Source organism: Anabrus simplex, chromosome 1, assembly GCF_040414725.1.
Source record: "Anabrus simplex isolate iqAnaSimp1 chromosome 1, ASM4041472v1, whole genome shotgun sequence".
Taxonomy (NCBI): Eukaryota; Metazoa; Arthropoda; class Insecta; order Orthoptera; family Tettigoniidae; genus Anabrus; species Anabrus simplex.
The window spans coordinates 1,305,624,235-1,305,638,854 of NC_090265.1; the positions used below are offsets into that span (position 1 = coordinate 1,305,624,235).

The following is a 14,620-nucleotide window of genomic DNA, read 5'->3' on the forward strand; positions in this document are numbered from 1 at the left end:
GAGAATTTCAGATAGACCATGTGGCCATTTCAAGGAAGTCCTGGAGAGAAATCCAAAATGTCAGGGTACTAAGAGGGGCGAATCTGGACGCAGACCACTACTTATCCAAAATAAAATTTTGGTTCTTATCCAGAAACACAGGAAGGGCAACACCCAAACTCACTAAGTTTGACCCTGGAGAAACTGAAATCAAGCAACATGATTACAGAGAAAATGCAAGCGCTAGAATACGAGAGTTACAACTGGGACCAACTAGGGGAAAACTTAGTAGAAGTTGACGCAGTCTACAAGGAAGTTACAGGATAGAGAATCTGCCGACATGATTATATTCTTCAAGTAATACAAGAACTAAGTGAAGAGACAAAATCACAGTTGATTGAAATCCCTATACTTCGAGCCTCAGGTCAAATGTGCCAGTCATGACAACAATGCCAAGTGAACTACAATTGCAAACAGAACAAAACTTCTGACATACTTTATGTGCAACAAAATAGCTTGTGGAAAATATTCACACTATGTGAAGCATCCATACACCCAGGACCAATTAATGCAATTGCATGACAACTTGAAGAAGAACAACTCCAAAGACTTCTACAAGACCTTCAAACGAAACTTCAGGCTTTATACCCCACCCTGTTAATGAAACAGAAGAAACACACCTGGTGGATCAGTATCTGTGACCAAGTGATCGCACAGAGACAGGTAGCTTGGCTACGATGGAACTCACTAAAGTCCCAAGCAAATAGGGGTAACTTCATAGAGCAGTGTTGAATAACTGCCAGAATCATCAGACAGTCTAAGCATCAATACACCCAAGACCAATTAACACAATTACATGAAGACTTTAAGAAGAACAACTCCAGAGACTTCTACAAGACCTTCAAAACCTCAGGCACTATACCCCACCCAGTCTACACTTCAGGGGACCAGATTGGAACTTAGTCTATAATGACAAAGACAATTGTCACCTATTGGCCAAATATGAGAATCTCCTCAACTGCGAATCCCCTAAGACTTCCTTTGTCTACCAAGACAGACCCAGACAACCAAACTCTCGTCCTCCAACTGAAGAACAAGTAACAAACATCACCCAATCTCTGAAAAACAACAAAGCACCGGGAGAAGACATAATAGTTACCTAACTATGGACGCAGGCCGGGGACAAAGCAATCAGCAAGTTGACAGAGATTCTACGGAACATCTGGGAAACTGAGAGGCTACCAGATGATTGGACATCTGCTCTGATCCACCCCTTACATAAGAAGGATGACTTGACTGACATGAACAACTCTAGACAGACTCACTGATATCGGTTACCTACAAGATATTATCTATGGCCTTATTGAACAGAGCCAAACCTCAATTGGATCCACAATTGGGGGAATAACAAGCTGGTTTCAGAAAAGGATGTTCTTGTGCTGAAAAGGTCCTCAACTTGAAGTCGGTACTAATGCAAGTTAAACTGGCGGGCAAGAAGTATGTAGTCACCTTTGTTGACTTTATGAAAGTATACAACTCACGAGACAGAACTACCCTCATGACAATTCTGCAGGAAATGGGCCTGGACCAGAAGACCGACAGCCTTATCCAAAAGACCCTGAGTAATACACAATCACAAGTGAAGTTCAGAGGAACACTTTCAGAAAGTTTTGAAATAAAAACAGGAGTTAGACAGGGAGATGGACTTTCCCCCTTCTCTTCAACTGTTCATTGGACAAAGTCATCAGAGAGTGGTGGAAAGAACTGGAAGAACAAAAGATACCAAGTGGTATTTACTTGGGCTGCAAATTACAGGTATCTCTAGAAAAGACAAAATACTTCACCAATATCAGTGGTACTCCCAGCAAACTACAGTTGGAACAGGGCCAGATTGAGAAAGCCAACAGATTTAACTACCTGGGAGAATGGCTGGAACCCTATATGTCAGAAGGGGTAGCACTAACAACTGGATTAACAAACTGAAGTTAGGATATCGAATGACCAAGAACATTTATAACAAGAAATGTCTCTCTCGTAACACCAAATTGAGGCACTGCCAGACAGTTATCCGCCTAGAAGCCTTATACGCCACAGAATGCTTGATGCTGAACAGGAAAGGATTGTTGGACAAACTGGAGGTCCAGGAGAGGAAGATCTTGAGAAAGATACTAGGACTGATCAAAGTAGATGGCGCGTACTGAAGGCAACCAAATCAGGAGCTATACAGTTATACTGAAAAAATCACAGATGCAGCCAGTAAGAGGCATCTGATCTTCTATGGACATGTCACGAGGATGTACCCAACTAGGATGACCTATCGGCTTCTCAACTACTGGGCAAACAGAAAAATAGGGACACCATGGTTAACAAAAATGAAGAGAGACATGCAAGAACTGGTAGTAACTGCAAACGACATCAGAAACTGAGCACCTCTCAGAAGAATAATCAAACAAAAGGACAGACCATCATGTAAAAAAAAAAATTAATAATAATAAAGAGGCGCCCTTTGGACAAAGGCAAGGTACGTAGAATAGAAGGTAGGGATCACAGGAGAGATGCGCAGTAGCAAAGCAGGACCCCTGCACTGAAGCTGCCCTGAATGAGGTAGAGGTAGTTCGAATAAGAATCGCTGTGCACGCAGAAGCTAGGAACTAATAATGCACAATAGTAACACATCTGTGGCATATAAGAAACCGTGTGTGTTTATTTTATGTGATAAAATGTAAAAAGCAGTAATAGTGTACACTTTTCAGGTTGCACAAATAATGCAGGCATGAACAGGAATGAAATACAACTTTCATTTACTCCTTAAAGCCACTGATCTAAATAAACGGTGGCAGCAAGATGTAATCAAGACATTACTGAAAGTTATTTTTCTCAGCTTTGAGGGTTCGAATGATTTTATGACTATCATCTTCTGACAGCTGTGACGCAAAGGGTGAAATCATTGCTTCTCAGCCTCAGTGCTTCCGAGGCGATACGAAATTCCTACTGTTCTCCAGAAGATTTTGAAACATTACATGCAAATATGTTATCATAAGCTACTGATGAGGTCGATCAAAACTCTGATATTGTGTGCCAGTCTAAGACCAGCGTTGAGCCCACAACATCCTATTCTTTACCACAGGATAAACAAGGGTTCGTTATAGCCCTCGAAGAGCTAGTGGAACAGCTAGAGTTTCAAAACCAAGGATCGTGATGAGCTGCTTGAAGACTATATATGGCTATATAGCTTTTAGGGTAAAGGAGAAGAACCTTGGCAAAGAACACGATCATGGAGAGAAAACAGGTCAACCTACAAAAAGGTGTGGAAATTGGATTTCAAAGATGTCTAGAGACAGTTTGATGCAGCCTACAGAGAGATGGTACACCACAGTACTGGAGATGGAAGAATAGTTCAAATTTTACCATAGGAAAGAACTGAAAGAGAGTTCTAACATCATCACAAACCTTACAGTTATCCTGAAGAAGAAAGTCCCTGAAATTCATGAATTTGCAAGTTGCTTCGTGAGAAGCCATTCTTTTATTCAATTGAACACTTTAAAAAAAAGTAAAGCATTCAAGATATCAGCATTATTCTTTGTGTATGACACCCCTGTTAATTTTTTATGAAAGGCAGTTTATTATGTTGTATATGAAACCAGTGCTAACAATGTTAATATACAGGCTCATTAATTTATATAGACTATGTAATGTTAATGTGGAATTTGTTAGTTTCTGGCACTTGGAGGAGAACATTTACAGTGTGTGTTGTGGACAGTGTATATAGTTTCCGAATATTGTTTGTAACAATGGACATACTTCTTGCAGTCATTAAGCTTTAATGTTCGAGTCTGTAACAATCAGAGCCACTTGTTATTGTTATGAAATAGCCATTCCACTGCAATCACAGTCTTAGCATTGTTACAGCCTTTTATACAGATTGAAATATGCTGCTTGATTCACACCGAATTTAATCTCCTATTATTACTCTAATGTAATAGTGAAGTGAAATGCCTTTTCTGAGATGAGGTAAAAATATCAATCAAGTTCTCTTCTGAGGCCATACGATTATTATTATTATCTCTAACTTGTGGCTAAAATAGAATAGCTCACAGCTCATAAAAAAGGCAAGGTGCTGAGGATTCCGATGATGTCACCAACGGCCAAGAGTGGTGGGAAGACCTGCATGACGTGATCCTTACCTTTTACTCTTAACTACCTTGGGACAAAGGAAAGAAGGGAGAAACAAAGCCAGAGAACGCATGAGTACTGGGCAAATATCAAGTCCCTCTCCAAGCAGAAAAGTTGAATATCGTGGTTCTTAGTTGACCCGTTTGAAGAAGAAGAAGAAGAAGAAGAAGAAGAAGAAGAATCGTTAACATTTATCAGTGGGTTGATCTGTACAGAATACATTCTAATGGTTAAGTATGTTGTTTTAAAATAAATTATTGAGCATTCACGTTTCCCAGACCCAGCTAGATATATATCAGTAAGTGGCAGTGGTTAAAATGACCACCTGCAGCCTTTATAGGTATGAGGAAAGTTCAGCTGTTCTAGTGTTAATGGGGTACCAGAAGGGGAAAGAAAACTCTTGTGACAAGAATAAATACAAATGGGAGTGAAATTTTTGGTCCAGTACTTGTTCAATTATTCTCCTTATAATGGAGACAATGGTGATGGGTCTCCACTTCTTTAAATCTACTGAATCATCTCCTTTGTGAAGGAGAATTGTCTTAGCACACTTGAGTGTGTTCATGAAAATTATCAAAGATTCTCTTCTATGCCCCTTTTTTGTTATAATAGTGCACTGTTATCTTGGCCTTTCCCATCACACACAATTTAAAGAATTTAAGATAATCCCAACATCCTTTAGGCCTTTCCACATAAATTTAGAGATGCCATCTCTGTTTCAAAATAGTAAACTCACTACTGTCCATTTGTTGTGCCATATTTTGCAGTGCTCAGAAAGGTATAGGAACAAATAAATGGGTCCACCTTTTCAATAAAAAACAATGCTATAATATTTAAATTACAACATTTTAATTAATGGAACTAGTTTCAACGCTTTGTCTGCATCATCTTCAGCCAAAAAACGTAGAAAAACAGACATTGACATATATAAAATAAACATATAAAGCAATGCACAATACAATTGAACATATGACTAAACTTTAAATGAATTAACGTGATGAACGATCACTTCTTACAACACTAAGTTACAGATTAATTAAAAGTATAACACCATTTCTTGAATCACTGCTAAACGTTTTTTTAAGATAGCTCTCTGTAAAATGACTGTTTTTGCTACTTTCTTATACCTTAATACTGTAAGTGTTATTCTATGTGCTGCAGAAGCAGTATCAGGTTTTATTTTACTCATTGCTAAGTTCACATCTTATTCTGACAGTTCTATTTGTTCAGGGAACAATGGAGATTCAAGGGGCATTGCATTATTATGAGAACCCAGGATTGTTTGAAAATATACCTCGATTCCAATTTACAATGCAAGACATTTTTGATCCAATATTCATGATCTGCCTTGTCCATCATTTTTTCTCTCTTTTCTTCTGTGGTTGTAGAAATTATAGTGTGCCATGCCATATTCATATTTTTCTCTTTGTTCTTGCCATTCTCTTTTAGAATGTTTCATAGGATTCAAGGCTCTAAAAAATCTTGTATTCAGTTTTCTTCCTGGTAAGTTTTATAGGATTTTACGACTGGATGGTGAAGCTCTGGAAGCTCTTGAGTCAAAGATATGAAAAATAACATTAAATCATTTCATAACTTGCTCTAACTTGTTAGGAGTTTGTTCAGCAATTATCTTTGGAATTTCACTGGACAGGAGATCAGACAGTTATTTTCTACCTCATCTGTGTTTGCTATGTTATCACTATTAACTGAAGTTTCATCATATCTGTTAACATCAGTGTTATTTATAATTCTAACATATCCTGAAATTATAGTTTCTGTGTACCTTGGATGTACCTTGGTAATCTTCCTGAAGATGCCCAAATCTTTTACACTGAATTCTGCAGTGATTACGCATGCATGTTTTGTATGATTATTCCACAACAAAGTAAAACCTTTATAAACCAGACCCTGAATAAACCAGAAACCTGCCTTAAACAGACTTTATCTGTGGTCTCATGATGAAGCTGTATGGCATTTTCTGCAGCACAAAACAAAATCTGTCCAATATGGAAATGGACAGATATTTCCAGTCACGTGAGGTAATAGTTTCTGAATAAAATGGAACTCCTGTCAATGTAATTACATGTAATATGTACAACAGAAACGACAAGCAAGAATTCTACCATACAACCAATTTGTTCTTGTTCTTCTTTAATTAGAACATTTGTTGTAGCCAATAATGTGATTGCATTCATTTTGCTGAACTGGTGACCATCTGCACATGTAGAGCGCTTACCGGCTCCCCACCAGACTCTGGAATGCTGGACTTCCTAACAGGAAAACGCATGCCTCGTCGCACACTTTCAACATAGTTGCCCATTTCTTTCACTAGTGTAAGCATGCTTGTTCTGTAGTGCGAGTGTTGTTGAGCTGTACTTGATATAATTCAGTTTGTTATTGAATATGGCACGGGAGAAACATAGAGCTCCATCCTTCAATGAAAATGTTAAGCTCATAGAAGCAAATGAAAATCAGAAGTAGTCAGTGAAATATCTTCCAAGTGTTATTTTAATGTGGAAAAAAGAAAGGTCTACGATACACTTAAGAAAAAGGAAGAAGGTGGAGAAAAATATTAAAATGAAGCATATCCAGTAGTACAGTACTTACATCCAGTGTAATACTTGTTAGTTTCAAAGAAAATTCTCCACATTCTATTTATTTGAAATTACATAACAGACTAATAAATGAATAAGAATATCATAATTGAATTATTTTTATTACCATGATTATCTAGGGCATTTAAGACTAATGGTAATAATACCAGGTCTCACTTACAGATTGTTACTAGTATTTAAAATATTCCATTTTCTAACGAGGCTACAGAGACACATGCACCTACAGAAGTAAAAGAGAATTGCTGTTTGCAAATCTTACAGTTGGGTGTTCATAATTATTTCCTATAAGAAAATGTATGTTCCTTAGAAAATGTGACATTTCCACTCATCTACAGTTTAAAAAAAGTTATAATAACTTGTAATATTCTTATATATATCTTATGGTATGGAAAACTTACTCTTAATGCTTTTTCCTCTGCAGCTTCCTCCTCTTCTGCTTTCTTCTGCAACTCATCATATGACATGGCTACAATAGCCAAAATCAAGTTAACAAGATAGAATGAGCCAAGAAATATAATGACTATGAAGAAGAGCATATGCCATGGACCAGCCGATCTAAGAACCTAAAACATATAAATTTAACACTGCATTCTTACACAAACTTTATTTCCAATTTTCTTACATATTCACAACAGCTAATCAAAAGTAAATGATTATTTATCTTACCAGCTGGTAGAGGTTTTCCCAGTAGTCCTGAGTCATTAATCTAAAGGCAGAGAGGAGAGCCCAACCAAACGAATCAAAACTTGTGTATCCGTAATTGGGATTTTTTCCGAAGCCCTGCAGGCATATGTATCCGGGTTCACACATGCTAAAACAAATCAATACCAGATCATGAATTTATTCTACATACAATAAAACAAAAAATAATTGCTACAATTATTATTATTATTATTATTATTATTATTATTATTATTATTATTATTATTATTATTATTATTATTATTATTATTATTACTGAAGAGGAGGAACTACAACCTGTGATTAATAAATATGGTGAATGAATTGCTGGCTTGTGGTATAGTTAGTACTAATGGCCTGTGGTCAGTCAGTCATTGTTCACGAAGCCGTGTGGTTTTCTATATGTGCAGTTCATGTGTATGTGTTGTGGAAGTATGGTGTAGTGCTGCGATGCTGTTAAGGGTGAAATGAACCAATGCACGAATGTGAAATTCTGCTTCAAATTTGGAAAAACACTAAGGGAATGTCACAACATGCTGTATGTGGTGTATGGAAACGGCATTTTATCGAAAAAGTGTGTATACAAATGTACAAGTGCATCTGTGACAGTTGGGAGAGCGTGAAAGACACACAACGGCCAGATAGGCCAATGATGTTATGTACCGATAAAAACATTGAGAACATTCGCCAGCTCTTGGGCGAAGATTGTCCAAGAATGGTTCAAATATTGGGCGGAGGCCACAGGTGCGCTTACACAATTATAACTGATAAGTTAGGTAAATATAAACTGTGTTTGTGGTTAGTGTTTCATGACCTCACCCCTGATCAGAAACAAGACAGGATGGAGATATAGTATATGGAGACTTCACTGACATGGTGTATGGTGACCCCACCTTTCTTGAACACATCGTTACAGAAGATGAGTCTCAGGGTGCCTGAAGTACTACCGAGACTCAAATAGGCAAAGCAAGGAGAGGCACGGCCCAGGGTCACTGAAATCCAAAAAGATAGGTACAACAATTAAGTCGCCATCAAGACAATGCTCATTACCTTTTTTGATGCTAGAGGGATCGATCATACAGAATACCTACAAAGGGGCAAGACACTGAATGCGACCACCTACACGAACATCTTGGATCGCCACTTGAAGAGGATCAGATGTGTGCACCTTCCGTTATTCCACAAAAGAATCTTGGTAGCTACTGCACAATAATACATGCCTCCATACTACCATAACGACGCAGCAGTATCTGGCATGTATGGGGGTAGTTGTGCTCCATCACACCTCATTCACCAGATCTTGCCCCTGACGATTATTTCATTTTCCCTCGCTTGAAGAAAACCTTAAAAGGATAATAGTTCTTGAACAATGCTGACATTCAATGCAATGTGTACATTGAACTCCACTGTATCCCACAGGCTGCCTTCACCCAAAGTATACAAGACCTCTACATGCATTGTCAGAAGTAAAGAACCATGGGAGGTGATCATTTTGAAGGACAATAATCTGTATTCCTCCATACATGTAAAATAAATCATGAAACTGATCATTCACTGTATTTATTGATCACTTAATTATTTGCAGAACTGCTTCTTGGATTGTCAAACTAATCATATTTTTAAAACAACTCATTTCTCTGCCAGGTGCAGCTAACATCTTTAGAGATCATTCCACTCCATTTTAAACAGACTCAGAATGGCAGTAAATTGTGGCTTTGACTGCAGAAGTATATTCAGTAGCATAAAAATATGCACACCATAAAGAAACCACAGAACTGAAATTTCATTGATGTTATGGTACAGACAATACGAAAACATAATTATATTATTGTAACATGGATAGGAATAAACACACAACACTGGGAGCATTCAAATTTACGACTATAAGATTTATTACTTACTACTAATATATATATCACACACACACACACACACACACGCACGCACGCGCGCACACACAGACACACACACCGGGCACATAACTCACATTACATGGTACATACTATTACCCCAGTTATGCTCTCTCTGCTCTAACTATTTCATTCTATCGCTTATAACCTGAAACAATCTCATTACACACTTTTCCACCACTATCACTTATACTCTGTTAGTTCCTCAATTATTCTTGCTGTACACTACAACAGCTACTTGGTTCACAGCTCATGCAAAACACAGTCTCATAATCCTCTATGTTGTACACTGTCCATACGCTCACAACAGACTTCATTCACTGTCCCTTGACAACTTCTCTCATGCTGCACCAGACAGGTACACATCCCATCCACTACACAGCAGCTGGATATGACAGATGCCACTCTGCAACAACAGCCAGTACAGAGTTCCATGGACAGAACACTAACTGCACTCCACTACAATGCTCAGTTGCACTGACCCAATGAACTGTGAACTCACAGCAGTACACTAGTACACAGCACAAAACCTCACACCACAAATGACATATACAGACTGACTCCCCAACTCCAACTGAACCACTGAACTCATCTAGCCCACCTTAAATAGGGAGACTGGCCCCTCCAGATACGAGGGCCATCCAGAAAGTAGTACCCGTTAGCGCCGCATGAAGCGCTGACGACTCGGGTAGCTGCTGGGCAAGGTCAGACCGCGTCAGTGGCTTGTCTGCCTGCTCTGTGCGAGGTTGCGTGATGCTAGCATTGCCTGTGTTGTGTCTGTGATCGTTTAAAATGTTTAAACAAATTGAGAACCCCGCCAGTTGTGAAGTGAGAGCCGTGATTAAATTTCTTAATGCACGAAATGTTCGACCTTGTGATATTCATCGCCAATTAACGGAGGTGTATAGAGACAATGTGATGGACGAGTCGTCTGTTCGGCGCTGGTGTCGCAACTTCAACCTGGGGAGGGGGAATATGCACGATGAAGAGCGTTCAGGGAGACCATCTGTCATTACAGACCAACTGCTGAGCGCAGTAGACAAATGCGTGAGAAACAATCGGCACGTCACAATTGATGAACTCTGTGAACATTTTCTTAATGTGTCTCGAACAATTGTTTATGAAACTGTCAAATACCATCTGCATTATTCAAAAATCTGTGCAAGGTGGGTCCCTCGCATGCTTACAGAGGAGCACAAAACCAAGCATATGACTGCAGCACTGACGTTTCTGGGACGTTATTCCGATGAAGGAGACTCTTTCCTGACTCGCATCATTACTGGGGATGAAACATGGGTTTGTTATGCATCACCTGAGAGTAAACGACAGTCAATGGAGTGGCATCATGCTCATTCACCAACCAAACCAAAAAAATTCAAGACAGTTCTGTCCAGCAGGAAACTCATGGCAACCGTTTTCTGAGATCGCCGAGGTGTACTGCTCATTGATTTTATGGCCCATGAAGACACAATTAATGCTAATGGGCATATCATGAAACATTAAAGAAATTACGGCGGGCAATACAAAATCGACGGCGAGGTCTATGGTCTACAGGCATCATTCTCCTTCACGACAATGCCAGGCCTCATGCAGCTGCGATAACACAACTTTTGCAGCAATTCAAGTGGGAAACCTTTGACCATCCCCCGTATAGCCCGGACTTGGCTCCTTCGGATTTTCATCTCTTTGCAAAGCTTAAAGACTTTCTGGCGGGAAAAAGATTTGACAGCGATGAAGAACTTAAACGAGCCGTGACTACGTATCTCAATACGCTGGTGGCGGAGGACTATGACGCTGAAATACAAAAACTCGTCCCATGTTATGACAAATGCCTAAATTTGCTTGGAGATTATGTGGAGAAGTAGTGTAAAGTATGCTCTTTCCAATTAAAATGTGTATATTTGTTAATATTTACTCCTGTGTCTTTATTGCGCAAATGGGTACCACTTTCCAGATGGCCTTCGTACTTTGAAAAAGGAGAAGTTTCCAGAGTTCTCTAGATTCCAAATGATCTGGGTTCATCTTCTAGTTGTCAGGAGTCTGGCATGTTAAAGAACTCTTGCAGAACAGAATTCTGACACCTTGGCATATCCACAGACCATAAAAGTCATTAGTGAGATGAAAAAACAATAATATTATTATCAAATAACAGAGTGGTGGCAGAGAGGGCTGGCCTTGCATACTTGGCCCATTCCTAATTGGGTTGCTGCGTGATGAGTGGCAGGGCCCTAACTCGTGACATCACCCACAGCCGGAGCCAGACTAACTTGCTCCTTCCAAGGCCTTATAATAAAATGGCAAACACAGTCACAAAATCATTACATCTGGACTACCTGTATTGTAGGGAAGGTTCAACTTTAGTAACATGTTAAACTACAGCTTGCCCGGATACATACGTTAATATGATCATATATGGAATCAAACAGACATCATAAGTTGCTCTCTGGTAGACTGCCTTCTCATGTCCATTTCTCCAAACACAACCTGCCTGAGATGTCTGAACAGCTCAAATGACAGCAAATTTGGCAGCCCATCCACCCTGCCACTCAAATCTTGATTATATGACTTCTCTCTAACTTTGTCTCTAGTTTGTACTGCTATCTATATATCTCTTAGGTGTGCCTATTGCTTATGGACTACGCAAGGCAAATATCATGCATGTTGCATCAGATGTAGTATTATGAGGACAATTCACATAGGCAATACAAAGAGCAACTGAAGCTCTCATGTTCATGTACCATCTCACAAAATTTCAATTTTCTATATACTGTAATTTCCATTAATGTAACAATTTACCAACTTCCATGCTTATCAAATGCTTTTTCTAAGAAGTATGCAAATTTGTACATCAATCAGTATACTGTCAGGTTAAGGCAGCAATGGTTTTGGGAATTCTGAATTTCTGTAGATGCATTGTTACCATGCAGCAGCTTCTATTGTATTTATGTGGGAGAGATTGGTGGCATTGTTCCCATGCCTTAACCTTCCAACAGTGAATAAACTCTAGCTTCAAGATTGGTACCGAGTGAGGCAAGATCTTTTCTACAGCTCACAAATGTACTTCAAATCAAATTCTCTTTATTTGCAAATGAGGTGTCTACCTCAGTGGCAAATGGTACACTAAAATACATTATTGTCAAGCACTAAATATTAAATTAACAAGAGAAGAAAATTTTCCTATAATACAATATTATACAATTTACGCTAACAATGTTTTCTATTAAACACACAGCTCATCCTTAATAAATTTATATTGTTTACAAAATTCTACTTATAATATCTCCTGTACTACTTACAAATATAGTCAACTGATATACAGTATGTGGAATTACTTCAAATGATACTATACAACTGGTATAAGATTAATATTTACATTGCATTTATTTATTTACTATTTTTTATTTACTATAACGACCTGCTGCGTCTTAACCAGAGCCCCTTTTGCCACCACTTTTCAGAGTTCCTGAAGGGCCTTCACAGCTACCGTAGCGGTCCCAGGGCCCTCGAAGTCCCCACTGTACTTCACCCCTACAGGCAGTCCCCTACTTTGGCTGTCCAAACTCCTTAGACCAGGGGATGGAATTAATTTATTCACACACATTTTTTTTATTTACAATAATCTGCACTGGTCGAATGCCCTCTAACACTTCATTTATTTTCTCTGTTGCTGTTTATTCTCTTCTTGAATATCTGTACAGATTTTGGAAAAGGATCAAACACTACCCCTGGTAAACTATTCCACTCCTTCACACCAATCCCAATGAATGAAAATTTACCCCAATCGCTTCTGCTAAAATTCCTTCTAATTTTATATTTGTGGTCAGTCCTGCCGATATAATTATTTTCCAACTGAAGCCTCTCACGGATATCTCCCCATGCTTCTTCTCCTGTATAGGCTCTATATAATCCTATAAGTCTAGTTTTCTCCCTTCTCTTACTTAAAGTTTCCCACCCAAGTTCCTTTAACATTTCTGATACACTACTCTTTCTCCTGAAATCCCCTGTTACAAATCTTGCTGCTTTCCTCTGCACACTATTTCTTTTATGAGGTATTCTTGGTGAGGATCCCAAACACTGTTTGCATATTCCAATAATGGACGAACCATACTCAAGTAACTTTTTTCTTTTAATTCTTTGTTGCATCCTTTAAGTAGCCTCATTATGACATGTAACGATCTGTATGCTTTCCCAACAATGTCATCAATATGACCCTTCCAGTGCAAATTACTTTCAAATCTCACACCTAAGTATTTGCACTTGCCATCTTTTGGGATAACTACCTCATCCAAAGTATATTCAAATTCAGTTTTAAAGCTCCTGTTTGTAAAAGTTGTAACAGTTGATTTGCCTCCATTAACCTTCATATTATTTTCTTCAACTCATTGTTGGATACTTTCAAGGTCCCTTTGTAATTCTGAACAATCCTCAATGTTGTTTATTTCCCTATAAACAATTATGTCATCTGCATACAATCTTATTTTTGATGTTATATTGATCCCTAAATCATTTGCGTATATTAAGAAAAGTAACAGACCGATTGTACTACCCTGTGCAATTCCCTTCCAAACTTTCTCTTCCTGAGATACATTATTTCCTACTTTGACTTTCTGAGCCCTTGAATTTAGAAATGTTTTTATCCAACGTGTAACCCTTACGTCCAATCCTATTCCCTCCAATTTCTTTAATAATATTCCGTGTTCCACTCTATCAAAGGCTTTGGAAAGATCTATGGCTATGCAATCTAACTGGCCTCCTGAATCCAACTGATCTGATATGTCCTGCTGAAATCCCACCAGTTGTGCCTCACAAGAAAATTTCTTTCTAAATCCATACTGGCTCCTCATGAACCAATTTTTATCATCACATATCCCTCTGATGTACTTCGATATTAAACTCTCCAGTATTTTACAAACTATACTGGTCAGGCTGATTGGTCTGTAGTTCTCTGGTTTCCTTTTATCACCCTTTCCTTTATAAATTGGTATTATTATAGATTCCTTCCACTCCTTTGGTATTACACTATTATTTATGACATAGTCAAAGAGAAATTTTAAATAAGGCACTATGTACCACCCCATTGTTTTTAATACCTCCCCAGTAATTTGAACACTTCCTGCTGCTTTTCCTTGCTGAAGCAGTTGGATTTCTCTGAAAATATCTTCATTTGTGAGTGAGAAGCTTCTTGTTTCCCTCTGTCTCTCTCCCTCTCTATCTTCTGTTTCGGTTTCCAACTCTTGACAATCATCTACTGAATCTCTAAAT

The 14,620-nt window shown here is 38.5% G+C and overlaps 1 protein-coding gene across 1 annotated transcript in view; it reads right to left on the reverse strand.

Annotated features, from left to right (window-relative positions):
- Nucleotides 1-14,620, reverse strand: part of para (paralytic) — a 947,817-nt gene that overhangs the window by 678,053 nt on the left and 255,144 nt on the right. The window contains exons 8-9 of the mRNA XM_067137715.2: nucleotides 7,434-7,578; nucleotides 7,166-7,330 (exon numbers count right to left, since the gene is read on the reverse strand). Coding sequence (XP_066993816.2) covers nucleotides 7,166-7,330; nucleotides 7,434-7,578 — 310 coding nt within the window. The remainder of the gene's footprint in view (nucleotides 1-7,165; nucleotides 7,331-7,433; nucleotides 7,579-14,620) is intronic.